The 14,364-nt window shown below is 37.9% G+C and overlaps 1 protein-coding gene and 2 long non-coding RNA genes across 4 annotated transcripts; 2 read left to right on the top strand and 1 right to left on the bottom strand.

The window, feature by feature from the left end:
* LOC110265050 lies at nucleotides 9,145–9,779 on the bottom strand. The gene is made up of 2 exons (XM_021107804.1): nucleotides 9,549–9,779; nucleotides 9,145–9,434 (listed from the first exon to the last, which is right to left on the bottom strand). Exons 1-2 carry the CDS (start codon nucleotides 9,700–9,702, stop codon nucleotides 9,145–9,147), a joined length of 444 nt encoding a protein of 147 aa, XP_020963463.1. The 5' UTR covers nucleotides 9,703–9,779.
* On the top strand, nucleotides 10,211–11,365 carry LOC110264599. The gene is made up of 2 exons (XR_002350775.1): nucleotides 10,211–10,417; nucleotides 11,032–11,365. It is a non-coding gene; the product is annotated as an uncharacterized LOC110264599 (long non-coding RNA).
* LOC107608230 lies at nucleotides 11,512–13,721 on the top strand. 2 transcript variants are annotated; one of them, XR_002350774.1, is made up of 4 exons: nucleotides 11,512–11,621; nucleotides 12,696–12,918; nucleotides 13,217–13,270; nucleotides 13,419–13,721. It is a non-coding gene; the product is annotated as an uncharacterized LOC107608230 (long non-coding RNA). The 2 variants fall into 2 exon arrangements; XR_001612772.2 differs by lacking the exon at nucleotides 11,512–11,621 and adding an exon at nucleotides 12,153–12,529.

Genomic DNA, 14,364 nt, shown 5'->3' with positions numbered 1-14,364 from the left:
TCATCCTTCCCAGTGTCTAGGATTATGAAATCAGCAGGGATGTAAAGGCCTTCAACCTTCACTAGCACGTCCTCTACTAGTCCATAAGCGTATTTCATTGATTTGTCTGCTATCTCTAGTGAGATTCTTGCAGCTTGTACTTCAAAGATTCCTAGTTTCTCTATTACAGAGAGTGGCATGAGGTTTATCCCTGACCCCAGGTCACATAGAGCCTTCTCAAAGGTCATGGTGCCTATGGTACAAGGTATGAAGAATTTTCCGGGATCCAGTTTCTTCTGAGGTAGTGTCTGCCTCATTAATGCATTCAGTTCATTGGTGAACAAGGGGGGTTCATCCTCCCAAGTCTCATTACCAAATAACTTGGCATTCAGCTTCATGATTGTTCATAGATAGTTAGCAACTTGCTCTTCAGTGATGTCTTCATCCTCTTCAGAGGAAGAATATTCATCAGAGCTCATGAATGGCAGAAGGAAGTTCAATGGAATCTCTATGGTCTCTGTATGAGCCTTAGATTCCTTTGGTTCCTCAAAGGGAAACTCCTTTCTGTCCAGAGGACGTCCCATGAAGCTTTTCTCACTGGGACTCACGTCTTCCTCACTCTCTCCAGGTTTGGCCATGTTGGTCATGGTTATGGCCTTGCACTCTCTCTTGGGATTTTCTTCTGTATTGCTTGGGAGAGTATTGGGAAGAGTTTTAGTAAACTTCTTACTCAGCTAACCCACCTGTACCTCCAAATTTCTAATGGAGGACCTTGTTTTATCCATGAAACTTAGTGCGGTCTTAGATAGATCAGAGACTATGGTTGCCAGGCCAGAATAGCTCTGTTCAGAATTCTCTGTCTGTTGCTGAGAAGATGATGGAAAAAGCTTGCTATTGCTAAACCTATTTCTTCCACCATTATTGTTGAAGCCTTGTTAAGGCTTCTGTTGGTCCTTCCATTAGAAGTTTGGATGATTTCTCCATGAAGGATTATAGGTGTTTCCATAGGGTTCTCCCATGTAATTTACCTCTGCCATTGCAGGGTTCTCAGGATCATGAGCTTCTTCTTCAGAAGATGCTTCTTTAGTACTGTTGGATGCAGCTTGCAATCCATTCAGACTCTGAGAAATCATATTGACTTGCTGAGTCAATATTTTGTTCTGAGCCAATATGGCATTCAGAGTATCAATTTCAAGAACTCCCTTATTCTGAGGCGTCCCATTATTCACAGGACTCCTCTCAGAGGTGTATATGAACTGGTTATTTGCAACCATTTCAATGAGTTTCTGAGCTTCTACATGTGTCTTCTTCAGATGAAGAGATCCACCTGCAGAGTTGTCCAATGACAGCTTGGACAGTTCAGACAGACCATCATAGAATATGCATATGATGTTCCATTCTGAAAGCATACTAGAAGGACACCTTCTAATCAATTGCTTGTATCTTTCCCAAGCTTCATAGAGGGATTCGCCTTCCTTCAATCTGAAGGTTTAGACTTTCACTCTAAGCTTACTCAATTTTTGAGGTGGAAAGAACTTTGCCAAGAAGGCATTGACCAGCTTTTCCCAAGATTTCAGGCTGTCCTTAGGTTGTGAGCCCAACCATGTCCTAGCTCTGTCTCTTACAACAAAAGGGGAAAGCATAAGTTTGTAGATCTCGGGGTCAACCCCATGAGTCTTAACAGTGTCACAGATTTGCAAGAACTCAGCTAAAAACTGATGAGGATCTTCCAATGGAAGTCCATGATACTTGCAATTCTGCTGCATTAGAGAAACTAATTGAGGCTTAAGCTCAAAGTTGTTTGCTCCAATTGCAGGAATTGAGATGCTCCTTCCACAGAAGTCAGAAGAGGGTGCAATAAAGTCACCAAGCATCTTCCTTGCATCTCCACCATTGTTGTTGGGTTCGGCCATGTTTGTTTTGTCTGCTTCCTTGTCGAAAATTTCTGTTAGGTCCTCTCCAGAGAGTTGTGCTTTAGCTTCTCTTAGCTTTCTCTTCAAGGTCCTTTCAGGTTCAGGATCAGCTTCAACAAGAATGTCTTTATCTTTGTTCCTGCTCATATGCTAGAGAAGAAGACAAAGAAAGTATGGAATCCTCTATGTCACAGTATAGAGATTCCTTAATATGTCAGAGGAAAAGAAGAATGGAAGGATGAGGTAGAGAGGAGAATTCGAACTTATGAAGAAAGAGAGAGTCCGAATTGCTAATAGAGGAGGAGTGTTAGTCCTTAAATAGAAAAAGGTGAGGAGGGAGAAGAATTTTCGAAAACAAATTTTGAAATAAAACTAAAATTTTAAAGTAATTAAAAAGAATTTTAAAAAAAAGTGGTTAGCATTCAAAAATTAGAGAGAAAAGTGGTTAGGTGGGTTTGAAAAAGATGTGATTGAAATAGAAAACTTTTAAAATCAAACAAAAAGTTAAGTAGTAAATTTGAAAAGGTTTGAAAATCAAATTTGAAAAGATAAAAAAAATTGGAGAAGGTTTTGAAATCAAAATTTATGATTGAAAATTATTTTGAAAAAGATGTGGTTGAGAAGATATGATTGAAAAATAATTTAAGAAAGTTTAAATTAATTATATGATTCTAAAATTCAAATATTGAACCTTTCTTAATAGGCAAGTAACAACTTGAAATTTTTTGAATCAAATCATCAATTGTAGCAAGGATTTTCGAAAATAGTGAGAGAAAAATGGAAAGGATTTAAATTTGAAAAGGATATGATAAGAAATATGATTTGGAAAAGATTTGATTTTGAAAAATTTTGAAAATTTGAAAAAGATTTGAATTGAAAACAAAATCTCCCCTCTTGTGCCATCTTGGCGTTAAACGCCCAGAATGGTATCCATTCTGGCGTTTAACGCCCAAAATACTACCCTTTTGGGCGTTTAAGTACCTGGCTGGCGTTTAAACGCCAGTTTTCCTTCTTCACTGGGTGTTTTGAATGCCCAGCTTTTTCTCTGTGATTCATCTACTGTATGTTCTGAATCTTCAATTCTTTGTATTATTGACTTGAAAAGACAAAATTTTGAAAATTTTTTTGAATTTTTAATGATGAAAAACAACAAAATGAAACTAATCATGGAAAATTAAGATCAGATAAACAATGCATGCAAGACACCAAACTTAGAAATTTTCATATTAGAGACACTAACAAATTGAGAATGCACATGAGAAACAACAAAAGATACAAAACAAGAGAATTTAAAGATCAGACACAATAAAATCATTAAGAACGACTTGAAGATCATTGAAGAACATAATGCATATATTTGAAAAATGCAATTGACATCAAACTTAAAATTTGACACAATACTCAAACAAGAAACACAAAATTTTTGGTTTTTATGATTTTATGAAAGTTTTTTTTGTATTTTTCGAAAATTATTTTGAAAAAGAGAATAAAGAAATTCAAAATTTTTAATACGAATTCCAGGAATCATGCAATATTATTCTAAAGNTGAAACTCTAGAATTCATTCTTAAAAATTCTGAAGAAAAAATATAAATTATTTTTTTTGTATTTTTTGAAAATAAAAAGCTTAAAATTAAAATAAAATTACCTAATCTGAGCAACAAGATGAACCGTCAGTTGTCCAAACTCGAACAATCCCCGGCAACGGCGCCAAAAACTTGGTGCATGAAATTGTGATCTCAACTGCACCAACAGCTTGGTACGCACGATCGTAATCTCAACTCTTTTTCACAACTCCACATGACTAACCAGCAAGTGCACTGGGTCGTCCAAGTAATAAACCTTACGTGAGTAAGGGTCGATCCCACGGAGATTGTCGGCTTGAAGCAAGCTATGGTCATCTTGTAAATCTCAGTCAGGCAGATTCAAATGGTTATGGGATTTAAGATAATTAAAATATAAATAAAATATAAAATAAGATAGGAATACTTATGTAATTCATTGGTGGGATTTCAGATAAGTGTATGGAGATGCTTGTTGCTTCTGAATCCCTGCTTTCCTATTGTCTTCATTCAATCATTCATATTCCTTTCCATGGCAAGCTGTATGTTGAGGGATCACCGTTGTCAATGGCTACCATCCGTCCTCTCAGTGAAAATGGTCCAAATGTGCTGTCACTGCACAGCTAATCATCTGTCGGTTCTCACTCATGTTGGAATAGGATCCATTGATCCTTTTGCGTCTGTCACTACGCCCAACACTTGCGAGTTTGAAGCTCGTCACAGTCATCCCTTCACAGATCCTACTCGGAATACCACAGACAAGGTTTATACTTTCCGGATCTCAGGAATGGCTGCCAATAATTCTAGCCTATATCACGAAGACTCTGATCGTGAACTAGGAGGCTAAGAGATATGCATTCAAGCTTGTTTTCATGTAGAATAGAAGTGTTTGTCAGGCACGCGTTCATAAGTGAGAATGGTGATGAGTGTCACTTAATCATCACATTCATCATGTTCTTGTGTGCGAATGAATATCTTAGAATAAGAATAAGCTTGAGTTGAATAGAAAAACAATAGTACTTTGCATTAATTTATGAGAAACAGCAGAGCTCCACACCTTAATCTATGGGGTGTAGAAACTCCACCGTTGAAAATATATAAGTTAAAGGTCTAGGCATGGCCAAATGGCCAGCCTCCTAAACATGATCAATGGTCTCAGTTTCAAAATATGAAAACTGGATACAAAATAAATCTCTAGAAGTAGCTTTTATACTAAACTAGTAACTAGGGTTACAGAAAATAATTAACTAAGTGCAGATAGTGTAGAAATCCACTTCCAGGGCCCACTTGGTGTGTGCTTGGGCTGAGCATTGAAGCTTTCATGTATAGAGACTCTTATTGGAGTTAAATGCCAGCTTTGGTGCCAGTTTGGGCATTTAACTCCAGCTTTTATGCCAGTTCTGGCGTTTAACGCCAGAATAGGGTAGAAAGTGGGCGTTCAAATGCCAGTTTCCGTTACTAAAACTCGGGCAAAATATGGAATATTATATATTGCTGGAAAGCCCATGATGTCTATTTTCCAACGCAATTGAGAGCGCACCAATTGGATTTCTGTAGCTCCAGAAAATCCATTTCGAGTGCAGGGAGGGCAGAATCCAACAGCATCTGTAGTCCTTTCAGCCTCTAAATCAGATTTTTGCTCAGGTCCCTCAATTTCAGCCAGAAAATACCTGAAATCACAGAAAAACACACAAACTCATAGTAAAGTCTAGAAATGTGAATTTTGCTTGAAAACTAATAAAAATATACTAAAAAGTAGCTAGATCCTACTAAAAACTACCTTAAAACAATGCCAAAAAGTGTATAAATTATCCGCTCATCAAGTAGCTTATATGTTCTCTTGCTATATTGAAATTGCTCATACATTGCATTAGTTACTTGATTTAATTTCTTGCATTTAAGGATTCCTTGCATGTTAAGTTTAGTAGTTTAAATTTTTGCTCATGACTCCCAACCCCGGAATTCTAACCAATATTGATGCACATGTTTGCCCATTCTCTTGAGGACGACCCGAGACCAATAATCTCGGTTACTTTATATTGGGGTTAACTTTGTGACAACCATATTAAAATTTGATTTGAGGATCCATTGTTGGTTTAGAACTATACTTACAACGTGACTATTTTTGTGAAATTCTTTACCAACGATAATCTTCGCATCAGGCATCTTTTTAGGACCAGGGTCAGATGATCAAGACAGGAGTCAAATGAGTCTCCATAAACAGAGAAGTCTTCCATGAATACTTCAAGGAACTTCTCTACCATGTCAGAGAAGATGGATAACATACATCTCTGAAATGCACCTGCCAAATGGCATTCGTCTATAGGCGAATACGCCCGAAGGACATGTGAATGACGTCTTCTCTTGATCTTGTGGATCTACTGCTATTTGATTGTACCCAAAATATCCATCTAGGAAACAATAAAAAGCATGACCTGCTAGTATTTCTAGCATTTGGTCAATGAAGGGTAAAGGAAAGTGATCTTTCCTGGTGGCGTCATTGAGTTTTCTGTAATCAATGCACATACGCCACCTTGTATCTGTCCTTTTTGGGATCAGCTCATTCTTATCATTGTGAACCACTATCATTCCACCCTTCTTAGGAACAACCTGGATAGGGATCACCCATGGACTGTCAGAAATGGGATAAATATCCCAGCCTCATAGAGTTTAGTGACATCCTTCTGCACTACCTCCTTCATAGCTGGGTTCAATCGCCTCTGTGGTTGTACCACTGGTTTGGCATTATCCTTCCGCAGGATTTTATGCATGCATCGAGCAGGGCTAATGCCCTTAAGGTCACTGATAGACAACCCAAGGGCGGTCCTATGTGTTTTAAGCACCTGAATTAGTGCTTCTTCTTCCTGTGGCTCTAGAGTAGAGCTTATGTTCATAGGATAAGTATCTCCCTCTCCCAGAAATGCATATTTTAGGGAGGGGTAATGGCTTAAGCTCAAGCTTAGGAGGCTTCTCATTTTCCTCAGAGGTTTCCAAAGGTTCCTCTGAATCAGGCTGAGTATCATCCAGGATATCATCTAGCCCTTCCTTGAAGCTTTTGGCCATGTTGACTTCTTTCACCAAGGAATCAATGAAGTCAATGCTCATACATTCCTCAGGAATGTCTGGGTGCTGCATAGCCTTCACAGCATTCAGTACGAACTTCTCCTTATTGACTCTTAGGGTTACTTCCCCTTTTTCAACATCAATGAGGGTTCGTCCTGTGACTAGGAAAGGTCTTCCTAGGATGAGAGATGCACTCTTGTGCCCCTCTATATCCAATACCACAAAGTCAGTGGGAAAGGTAAAAGGTATAACTTTGATAATCATGTCCTCTATTACTCTTGATGGTGTCTTAATAGACCCATAAGTAAGTTGAAGGCACATGCGGGTTGGTTTGACTTCATTAGTCAAGCAAAGCTTCTTTATTAGTGAAGTTGGTATTAGGTTGATGATTGCTCCAAGGTCACATAGAGCTGTCCTTGTACAAGCATTATTTAGAGTGCATGATATCATAAAGCTTTCAGGATCTTTAAGCTTCTCTGGCAAGCTATTCTGAATTATTACACTGCATTCCTCAGTAAGGAGGACTGTTTATGTCTCTCTCCAATCCTTCTTATGACTTAGAATTTCCTTCATGAATTTTGCATAAGAAGGTATCTGTTCAAGAGCTTCTGCGAAAGGGATCTTTATCTCTAATGTTCTGAGATACTCCGCAAAGCGGTCAAACTGTTTATCCCTTTCCTCTTAACAGAGTTTCTGAAGAAATGACATTTTAGCCTTGTACTCATCAACCTTGGTCGAAGGAGGCCAAATGCCATGTGGATTGGGAAGGGGAATACTAGCTTGCTTAGGAGGGTTGTTATCAATAAACGACTGACCTCCCTTGCATGGGCGTTCAACGCCCATGCTGCTGCCCCTTTGGCCATTTGGACGCCCAATCTTTCCCCTTTCTTGGCGTTCAATGCCAGTAGGGTTACCTTTCTGGGCGTTTAAACGCCTAGGGTCATTTTGTTCAGAGGTCTGGTTATCCTCTATGGGCTTTTCATTTTTATTATACTGAGGTTGGGTGTTTATGGTTTTTCCACTCCTCAATTGGATAGCTTGGCATTCATCTGTTATCTGCTTAGATAACTGCTGCCTTGTTTGACTCAACTGGGCTTCTATATTCCTATTAGAAACTTGAGTTTTTCACAGAGCCTCTTGCAGTTCCAGCATTTGCTGGACAAAGGTGTGCAATTGCTGAGTCAATGGGTCATCCTACTCTGGAGGGTTAGGTTTAGCAGCTACTGCCTTAACCTTTCCTTTTGTAGAGGTCTCAAGAAATGAGTACAGATGCTGATTAGTAGCAACTGTCTCGATAAGCTCTTGAGCTTCTCCTATGGTCTTTCTCATGTGTATGGAACCACCAGCAGAGTGGTCCAAGGACATTCTAGCCATGTCTAAAAGCCCATAGTAGAAGAAGTCTAACTGTACCCATTCTGAAAATATTTCAATGGGACATTTCTTTAGCATCCTCTTATACCTTCCCCAAGCATTATAAAGAGATTCACTGTCTCCTTGTTTGAAGCTTTGGATATCCAGCCTCAGCTGGGTCATCTTTCTAGGTGAAAAGTAATGATTTAAAAACTTGTCCACTAACTGTTTCCAAGTTTTTAAACTATCTTTAGGCTGGTTGTCCAACCACCTTTTTGCTTGATCCTTTAAGGCAAAAGGAAAGAGTAGTAACCTGTAGACCTCTTAGTCTACTCCCTCACTATGTACTGTGTCAGCATTTCTAAGAAATATGCAAGGAATTCTGTAGGTTCTTCCTGAGGAAACCCAGAATACTGGTAGTTCTGCTACAGCAGAGTAATAAGTTGAGGGTTTAATTCAAAGCTACTAGCTTTGATTTGAGGTATGCTAATACTTCTTCCATAGAAGTTAGTAGTGGGAGTTGTATAAGATCCCAGAGTTCTCTTAAACTCTTCATTCCCACTTGGGTTCATGATTAAGAAAGGTAGAAGATGATGAAGAAGGAAGAAGATAGAAGGAGTCACTACAAGAAAAAAGGCCTATGGCCGCACTTTTTTCTTGCTACGCTTTAAAAGTGTGGCAAAAAGAGTCTATGGCCACGCTTTTATGAGGGTGGCAATTGATTCGAGATTTGGCCACGCTTTTTTTGCCACGCTTAAAAAACGTAGCCATAGAGAGAAACAGGCACGCTTTTAAAGTGTGGCGACAAAGTTTTGTTTTAGTGACATTTTAAAAGCGTGGCCATTTCCTACAACTCTTTTGGCATCGCTTCAAAAGCGTATCCAAAAGGTCCTTCCAAACATAAAACGTTGCGTTCCTTTATAAATCAAAATGCTGCGTTCTCTCCTACATTATTCGAAATGAAAGAACCCCCTTTTTCTCTTCAAAGAACCCAGAACCAGAAGTTAGCAATTGACCCATTATTACATAAATAATTCTCTTTAAATAACAATATATGAAATTAAAGAACCCCCTTTCTCCTTCAAAGAACCCAGAACCCTAAAAGCTTCGAAGAACTGCAGCCCTCCACGAAGAACCCCAGCCCTCGCAATGCCTCCGCCGTCACTCTCTCTTCCGGAACTCCCACCATGGCAGTGGATCCGTCAACTGAACCGCCTCGATAATCTTCTTCAGCGCCTTCAAGTCCTCATCACACCGTTGTAGCGATCCGAGAAGCTGTCATCTTTTCTCCACCACCGATTCCGCCGGCACAGGTTCCGGTGCTTCGTCCAGTCCCATCAACCTCGCCACCAAAGCCGGCAAGCGACTCTCCGCGGTCGGCGATTGAGGCTTTGTCGCACGAGACTGGCGAATCTCCGCGGGTAACGTCGGGCTTCTCGGCACCTCGCACGGCGATATCGATTTCCGGCTGGCGGCAACTTCGGAAGTCTTCTCCTCTTTTGATATTTCTCCGGCGGCGATAGAGGAAACGGCGGAAGAAGAATTATTCTTAGGATTCTTCTTGTTACCTGATAATGAGGTGAATTAAAAAATAAAAAGAAACGATTAGTTATGTGAACGATCAAAAATTTAGCGAAGAATGAAATGGATTTTGGTGTTTTACAGGAGAATGTGAAATGGACCGAAAGTGAGGAAGCGGCGTTGGCGGCGACTGTTGGAGCGGGAGATGAGGTGGAAAATGCCAGACATGCAGCCGATGGTCTTGGCGTGAATTTTTTCCGGCGCGTTTTCTCGCCGGGATGACGGCGGTGACACCGCGCTGGTTTCCCTCTTCATCACCGTCTCTCTACTCGTTTCTCTTCCACCTTTTTGGAATTTTCTGGGCGTCAAAAATTTCAATGCAATATCATATTCTCACATTTGTCTGATAAAGTTGTGTTTTTGTTCATATAAGTGTTGTTGGTTCTGAATGATGAGTGGGTTCTTGGGAAACATGTAAAAAAAGCTTGAACCTTTTACTGTCTCTGGAACCCCTTTGAGTTTTTCTTTCTGCTTGATGAAGTTGTTGAGTTGATTGTGCTTTATGATGTAAAGTTCCATTTGGAGTGATTTTTCCACTGAATGTGTTATTCTTGAAGATTATGCCATGCTTTCTTTTTGTTTTTTACTTGTTCAAATTTTATTCCGTGTTTGCATATTAATAATGTCTGTTATTTCAATCAGCATAATCATTGATTTACATTTTAATGGTGTGCAGGAGATTTTGTAATTAAAGGGCTTTTTGGATGATCAGATATTGATTAATTCACTGAGCTGAGTTGAAATTTCAATTTCAAGCTTGTGTTCATAATTTCTTCATGGAGTCACCTGCAAATGGAGTAGTAGAGTCTTTATCAGAGGTTCAGAATTCAGTTTCTGTTGCACAGCAGCATGATCCTCCTTCTACATCCGGGACTCCCCGTCCTACGCGGCCTCCTTTAAGACCATCTCGGAATCATGTTCATGGGCCTATACTGGGAAGCTAAACAAAGTTTCACCTATACTGAAATTAGTGAGTGTGGTACTAGTGTTGATAAGTCACTAGCAAACCCGATATTAGCTGATTCTGTATTAGATTTATGAACTCAATTGTTCCACAGTTGGGGTTTTTGATGTACCTCTAATCACTCCAGTCCCTATTTGTAGCGAAACATGGTTTGCTAGTTTTATAACTAACCAAGTTGATTTGTTTTCTTATGGCCTTATTGTTGGAAAAACTCATGGATATGTTCCTCTTTATTTTACTTATTGCCTTTATGGTTAGTTGATTACTCTATCTCTATGCTTTCTGTTTTCTCAGAATTGTTACATTCTGATTCCATTAGAGTTCAGTTTTAATCGATTGTTGCTTTTCGTGAAAGTTTTACAGTTTCCAGATCATGTTATTGTGGCAATACATGAATGGATAATAGTACAAACAAATTCTTTTTGTTGACAATTGATAAAAAATGATGAACTCATATACCAATTAATTGGCTTCTCTGACAGCTTGCTTGATATGTTAATTTCTCATTATGAAACATGTATCCAACTTATGACAAATAGATTAATTTTGCTGGTGTATTGGTTTCTAGTTATATCTTTAATGATCACTCTATTTATAAGTTGATGAATCTTTGAATGCAGGTTTTATGTGGCAGAAGTTCTCCTTGCTTTAGAGTATTTACTTTTGCTTGGGATCATCTACAGAGACCTTAAACCCGAGAACGTGTTGGTGAGGGAAGATGGTCATATAATGCTGTCGGATTTTGACCTCTCTCTAAGGTGCACGGTTAGTTCATGATTACTTCAATTTGTACTATTTTGTTCGCTTTAGTATTAATCTTTGATTTGGCTTTATAATATGACTAGTTGAGCTGTTTATGTAGCCTTATATTAAGTTGAAAGTGAGGAAGTTTTGTCTAGTTGGTCTAAACAGAACACAGCAAGGTTCATTCTCTTACCGTGCCTTCATTCTTAATCCACTAAGTTATACATAATATTTTACTGATTAATTGTTTTTTTTTCCTAGACGAGTCATATTCATTGTTCTATTATTCTAGATGTTCAAAACTTTGGTGCTTATATTTGTTTATCCTGTTTAGTAGAATTAGTGCAGGCCTAGGGGAAGTGAGGCATTACCTGCTGGTATAGTGTCCAGTACTTCCAGCTTTGAAACGCGACCTCTATGGGATATTCCTGCCGTAAGGAAGAAGCATCATCAGCGGAGACAAGTTGTAAGTTTCAGTCAGTCATGAATAACTGAGTGAATATGATAATATAAAATTTTTACAGGACATTAAAATTAAGCTCTTTAATAAATGTGCTCATATACGAGGCAAAGATACTTAGGCAAGTGTCCAGAATTAAAATTGAAATCATTTTGGAGATACCCTGCTCTGTTTGAGTTGGGCAAGATCACCACCATATACTGATATGGGAGCATTTGGATAAATATCTTTTAAAAGTTTGTCCTCTCCTTATAGATGCATTTTTATTCTTTATTGTTTGTGTTTGAAGTTATTGATATAGCTTACATAATCTTTTTAATTGACACTTCAATGGCATGAAACATGTATCATGATATAATAGTCTTAGTTACTTTTTATTTCTTTATAGTATGCCTGACTTGCTTATACTTTATCAGAAGGAGGTAAACATGACTAGAAACTTGGAGTTTAAGAGTTCCATCAGCTTGTTGCAACCCAATTAATTCTGCCCTTAAATTTGACTATAATCTTTGATGAAAGTGTAGCCTTTTAGTTAATATTGTGTTCTGCTATGGATATTTGTGTTAGTTTCTTAATCTACATCTGCTATTGTGCTTTTAGATATTCTCTCTTGTCAAAGTTGGGTTGTCCCAGAATTGATGAAAAATGAGTAATTGCTTACAATTAGCCTTTCTAAATTGTCTTACAATTCCTGTGCTTTTGGTTGCAGGCATATGTGGAAAAGGTTCACAAGGCCTAGTGAATGCAGTTTAGAAAATTTAGCCACCTAATTTGTGGATTCTATTTTAGGAATTGTTATTTATTGTCTTAGATGTGTATTATGTTTTCTTACACCCAGATTTTTGTTTTAGGATGAGGACATTTTCCTTTGGGATGAGGACCTTGGAGTTTAAGAGTTCCACCCAGATAAGAATGTTGAAAACCATCTCTGATTTCTGAAAATTAGAAAAAATATAGTTTGATGCTCTTAAATTGTTTAATTAAAAACAAAATTGGTGGAGATTACTTCTGTTTTATTTTTTTTTTAAATGGGCACTCCTATAATGTTACAAAATCTTAATGATTCTCAAATGATTTCAGTTATATATCTATCATTAAAAGTGAAGGGCTGGAGATTTCACAACCAGCACTTGATCCACAACTTTCTGAAAGGTCTTGCTGTGGAGATTTCACAACCAGCTCTGGAGATTTTTCAGTTACTTACTGTGCTTAGAACTGGGTTTTGACTTCATTGGTATCCAAATTGAAAGGTCTTGCTGAGAGAAAAAAGCTAGAGGACTTGACAATTGGTCCAGTTCTCACTGTAAGTACATGTCTTTCATTTTCTTAAATTTAAAATTAAAGTAAGTATTGGCAGCTTCATACATTTGTGTATTATTCTCCCTAAGATATGATTTGTGGAGAGAGAACTACTCTTGAGTGCAGTAAGTGAGAAGATATGAACGAATTCTAGAGTTAATTGAAATAAGTTATACATAACTATTCTAGTGTAAATAGAGAAAATTAAATAGAAGAAAAGCATAGCTTAACGAAAAGCTTTTGAAGATGTATATACTCACAATCATGTTCTTACATACTTTTGGTTGTTGTACTTGCAAAAGGACATACAAAATTGGAGGTTGTGATTTAAGCAGCACTGCTCCTCCTTGTACCAGGTAAAGTTTCGGTAATAAGTAATTCAATTGGCTTTCTCTTTACTTTCCTAGACTTGAAGGAAGATTATCTATTTTCTTCAGGTGGATTGAATTGATGGCTCCTGTTTTCTCAAGAGCTGCATGGAATTGTGTTTGGTATATGATCCAGGTGGATTGAAATGATGGCTCCTGGATTAGTAATATGTAATTCAAGGATGGTAGCTTGCTTAGAATCTTCGTTAGCTTGGGTACTAGTAGTGTTTTTTTATTTCAGTAAAAACTAGTGGTCTCTTTTGTAACTTCCTGCTGATTCTAAAATTTTTTCTCTTATGTAATAATATGTAAAGGAAGTAGATAATGTAATAGTTGTTGTAATGATTTTGATTTTTGGTATTTTGTTAGAGCATGTCATGTGATCAATCACACTATATTTGGTGACAAGTTTATAAAGATTGGATTAGTTGATTTAAAATTAATGGTCATTGTATAAATTTTACAATTATCTATGAATTTTATAAGATTTTATTACAAAGATTAGAAAAAGAACAATAGAACCTGAACAAAGTTATAGCTACGCTTTAAAAGCGTAGCCATATTGTACAACAGTCATCAACAACTACGCTTTAAAAGCGTAGCCATATTTCTTGCTATTGGCACGCTTTAAAAGCGTAGCCATATCTTTTGCTACTGGCACGCTTTAAAAGCGTAGCGATATCTCTCGCTGTTGGCACACTTTAAAAGCGTAGCCGTATCTTCAGCTATTGGCACACTTTAAAAGCGTACCGATATCTTTCACATATGGCCACGCTTAAAAGCGTGGCAATAGATAAAAAGTGTGGCGACAGAAAAAGCGTGGCCATAGGTCATCAAAAGCGTGGCGATAGAGCAACCGGCACGCTAGCAGTTGTGACCCTTTCAAAAGCGTGCCGATAGCTCAAAAAACGTGGCAAAAAGCTATCGCTACGCTTTTTTCAACTTTTCGCCACGCTTTAAAAGCGTAGCAAAATCCTGGTTTTCTTGTAGTGAGTAGAAGAAGAGATAGAAGTAAAAGAGGTGGATAAGAATTAAAATATTTTTGTTTTTATTTTATTTATTTAATTAAACCAAAATTACAA

Source organism: Arachis ipaensis, chromosome B07 (genome assembly GCF_000816755.2).
Source record: "Arachis ipaensis cultivar K30076 chromosome B07, Araip1.1, whole genome shotgun sequence".
NCBI classification, from domain to species: domain Eukaryota; kingdom Viridiplantae; phylum Streptophyta; class Magnoliopsida; order Fabales; family Fabaceae; genus Arachis; species Arachis ipaensis.
This window is presented reverse-complemented; position numbering and strand designations above follow the sequence as displayed.

What these genes read in the sequence shown, in the direction of transcription:
- LOC110265050 (XM_021107804.1), bottom strand. Translation starts at nt 9,702, where the DNA reads ATGAAGAGGGAAACCAGCGCGGTGTCACCGCCGTCATCCCGGCGAGAA. An exon ending in ACGCCGCTTCCTCACTTTCG is followed by an intron (nt 9,435 to 9,548) that starts GTCCATTTCACA and finishes CCTCATTATCAG; the next exon opens with GTAACAAGAAGAATCCTAAG.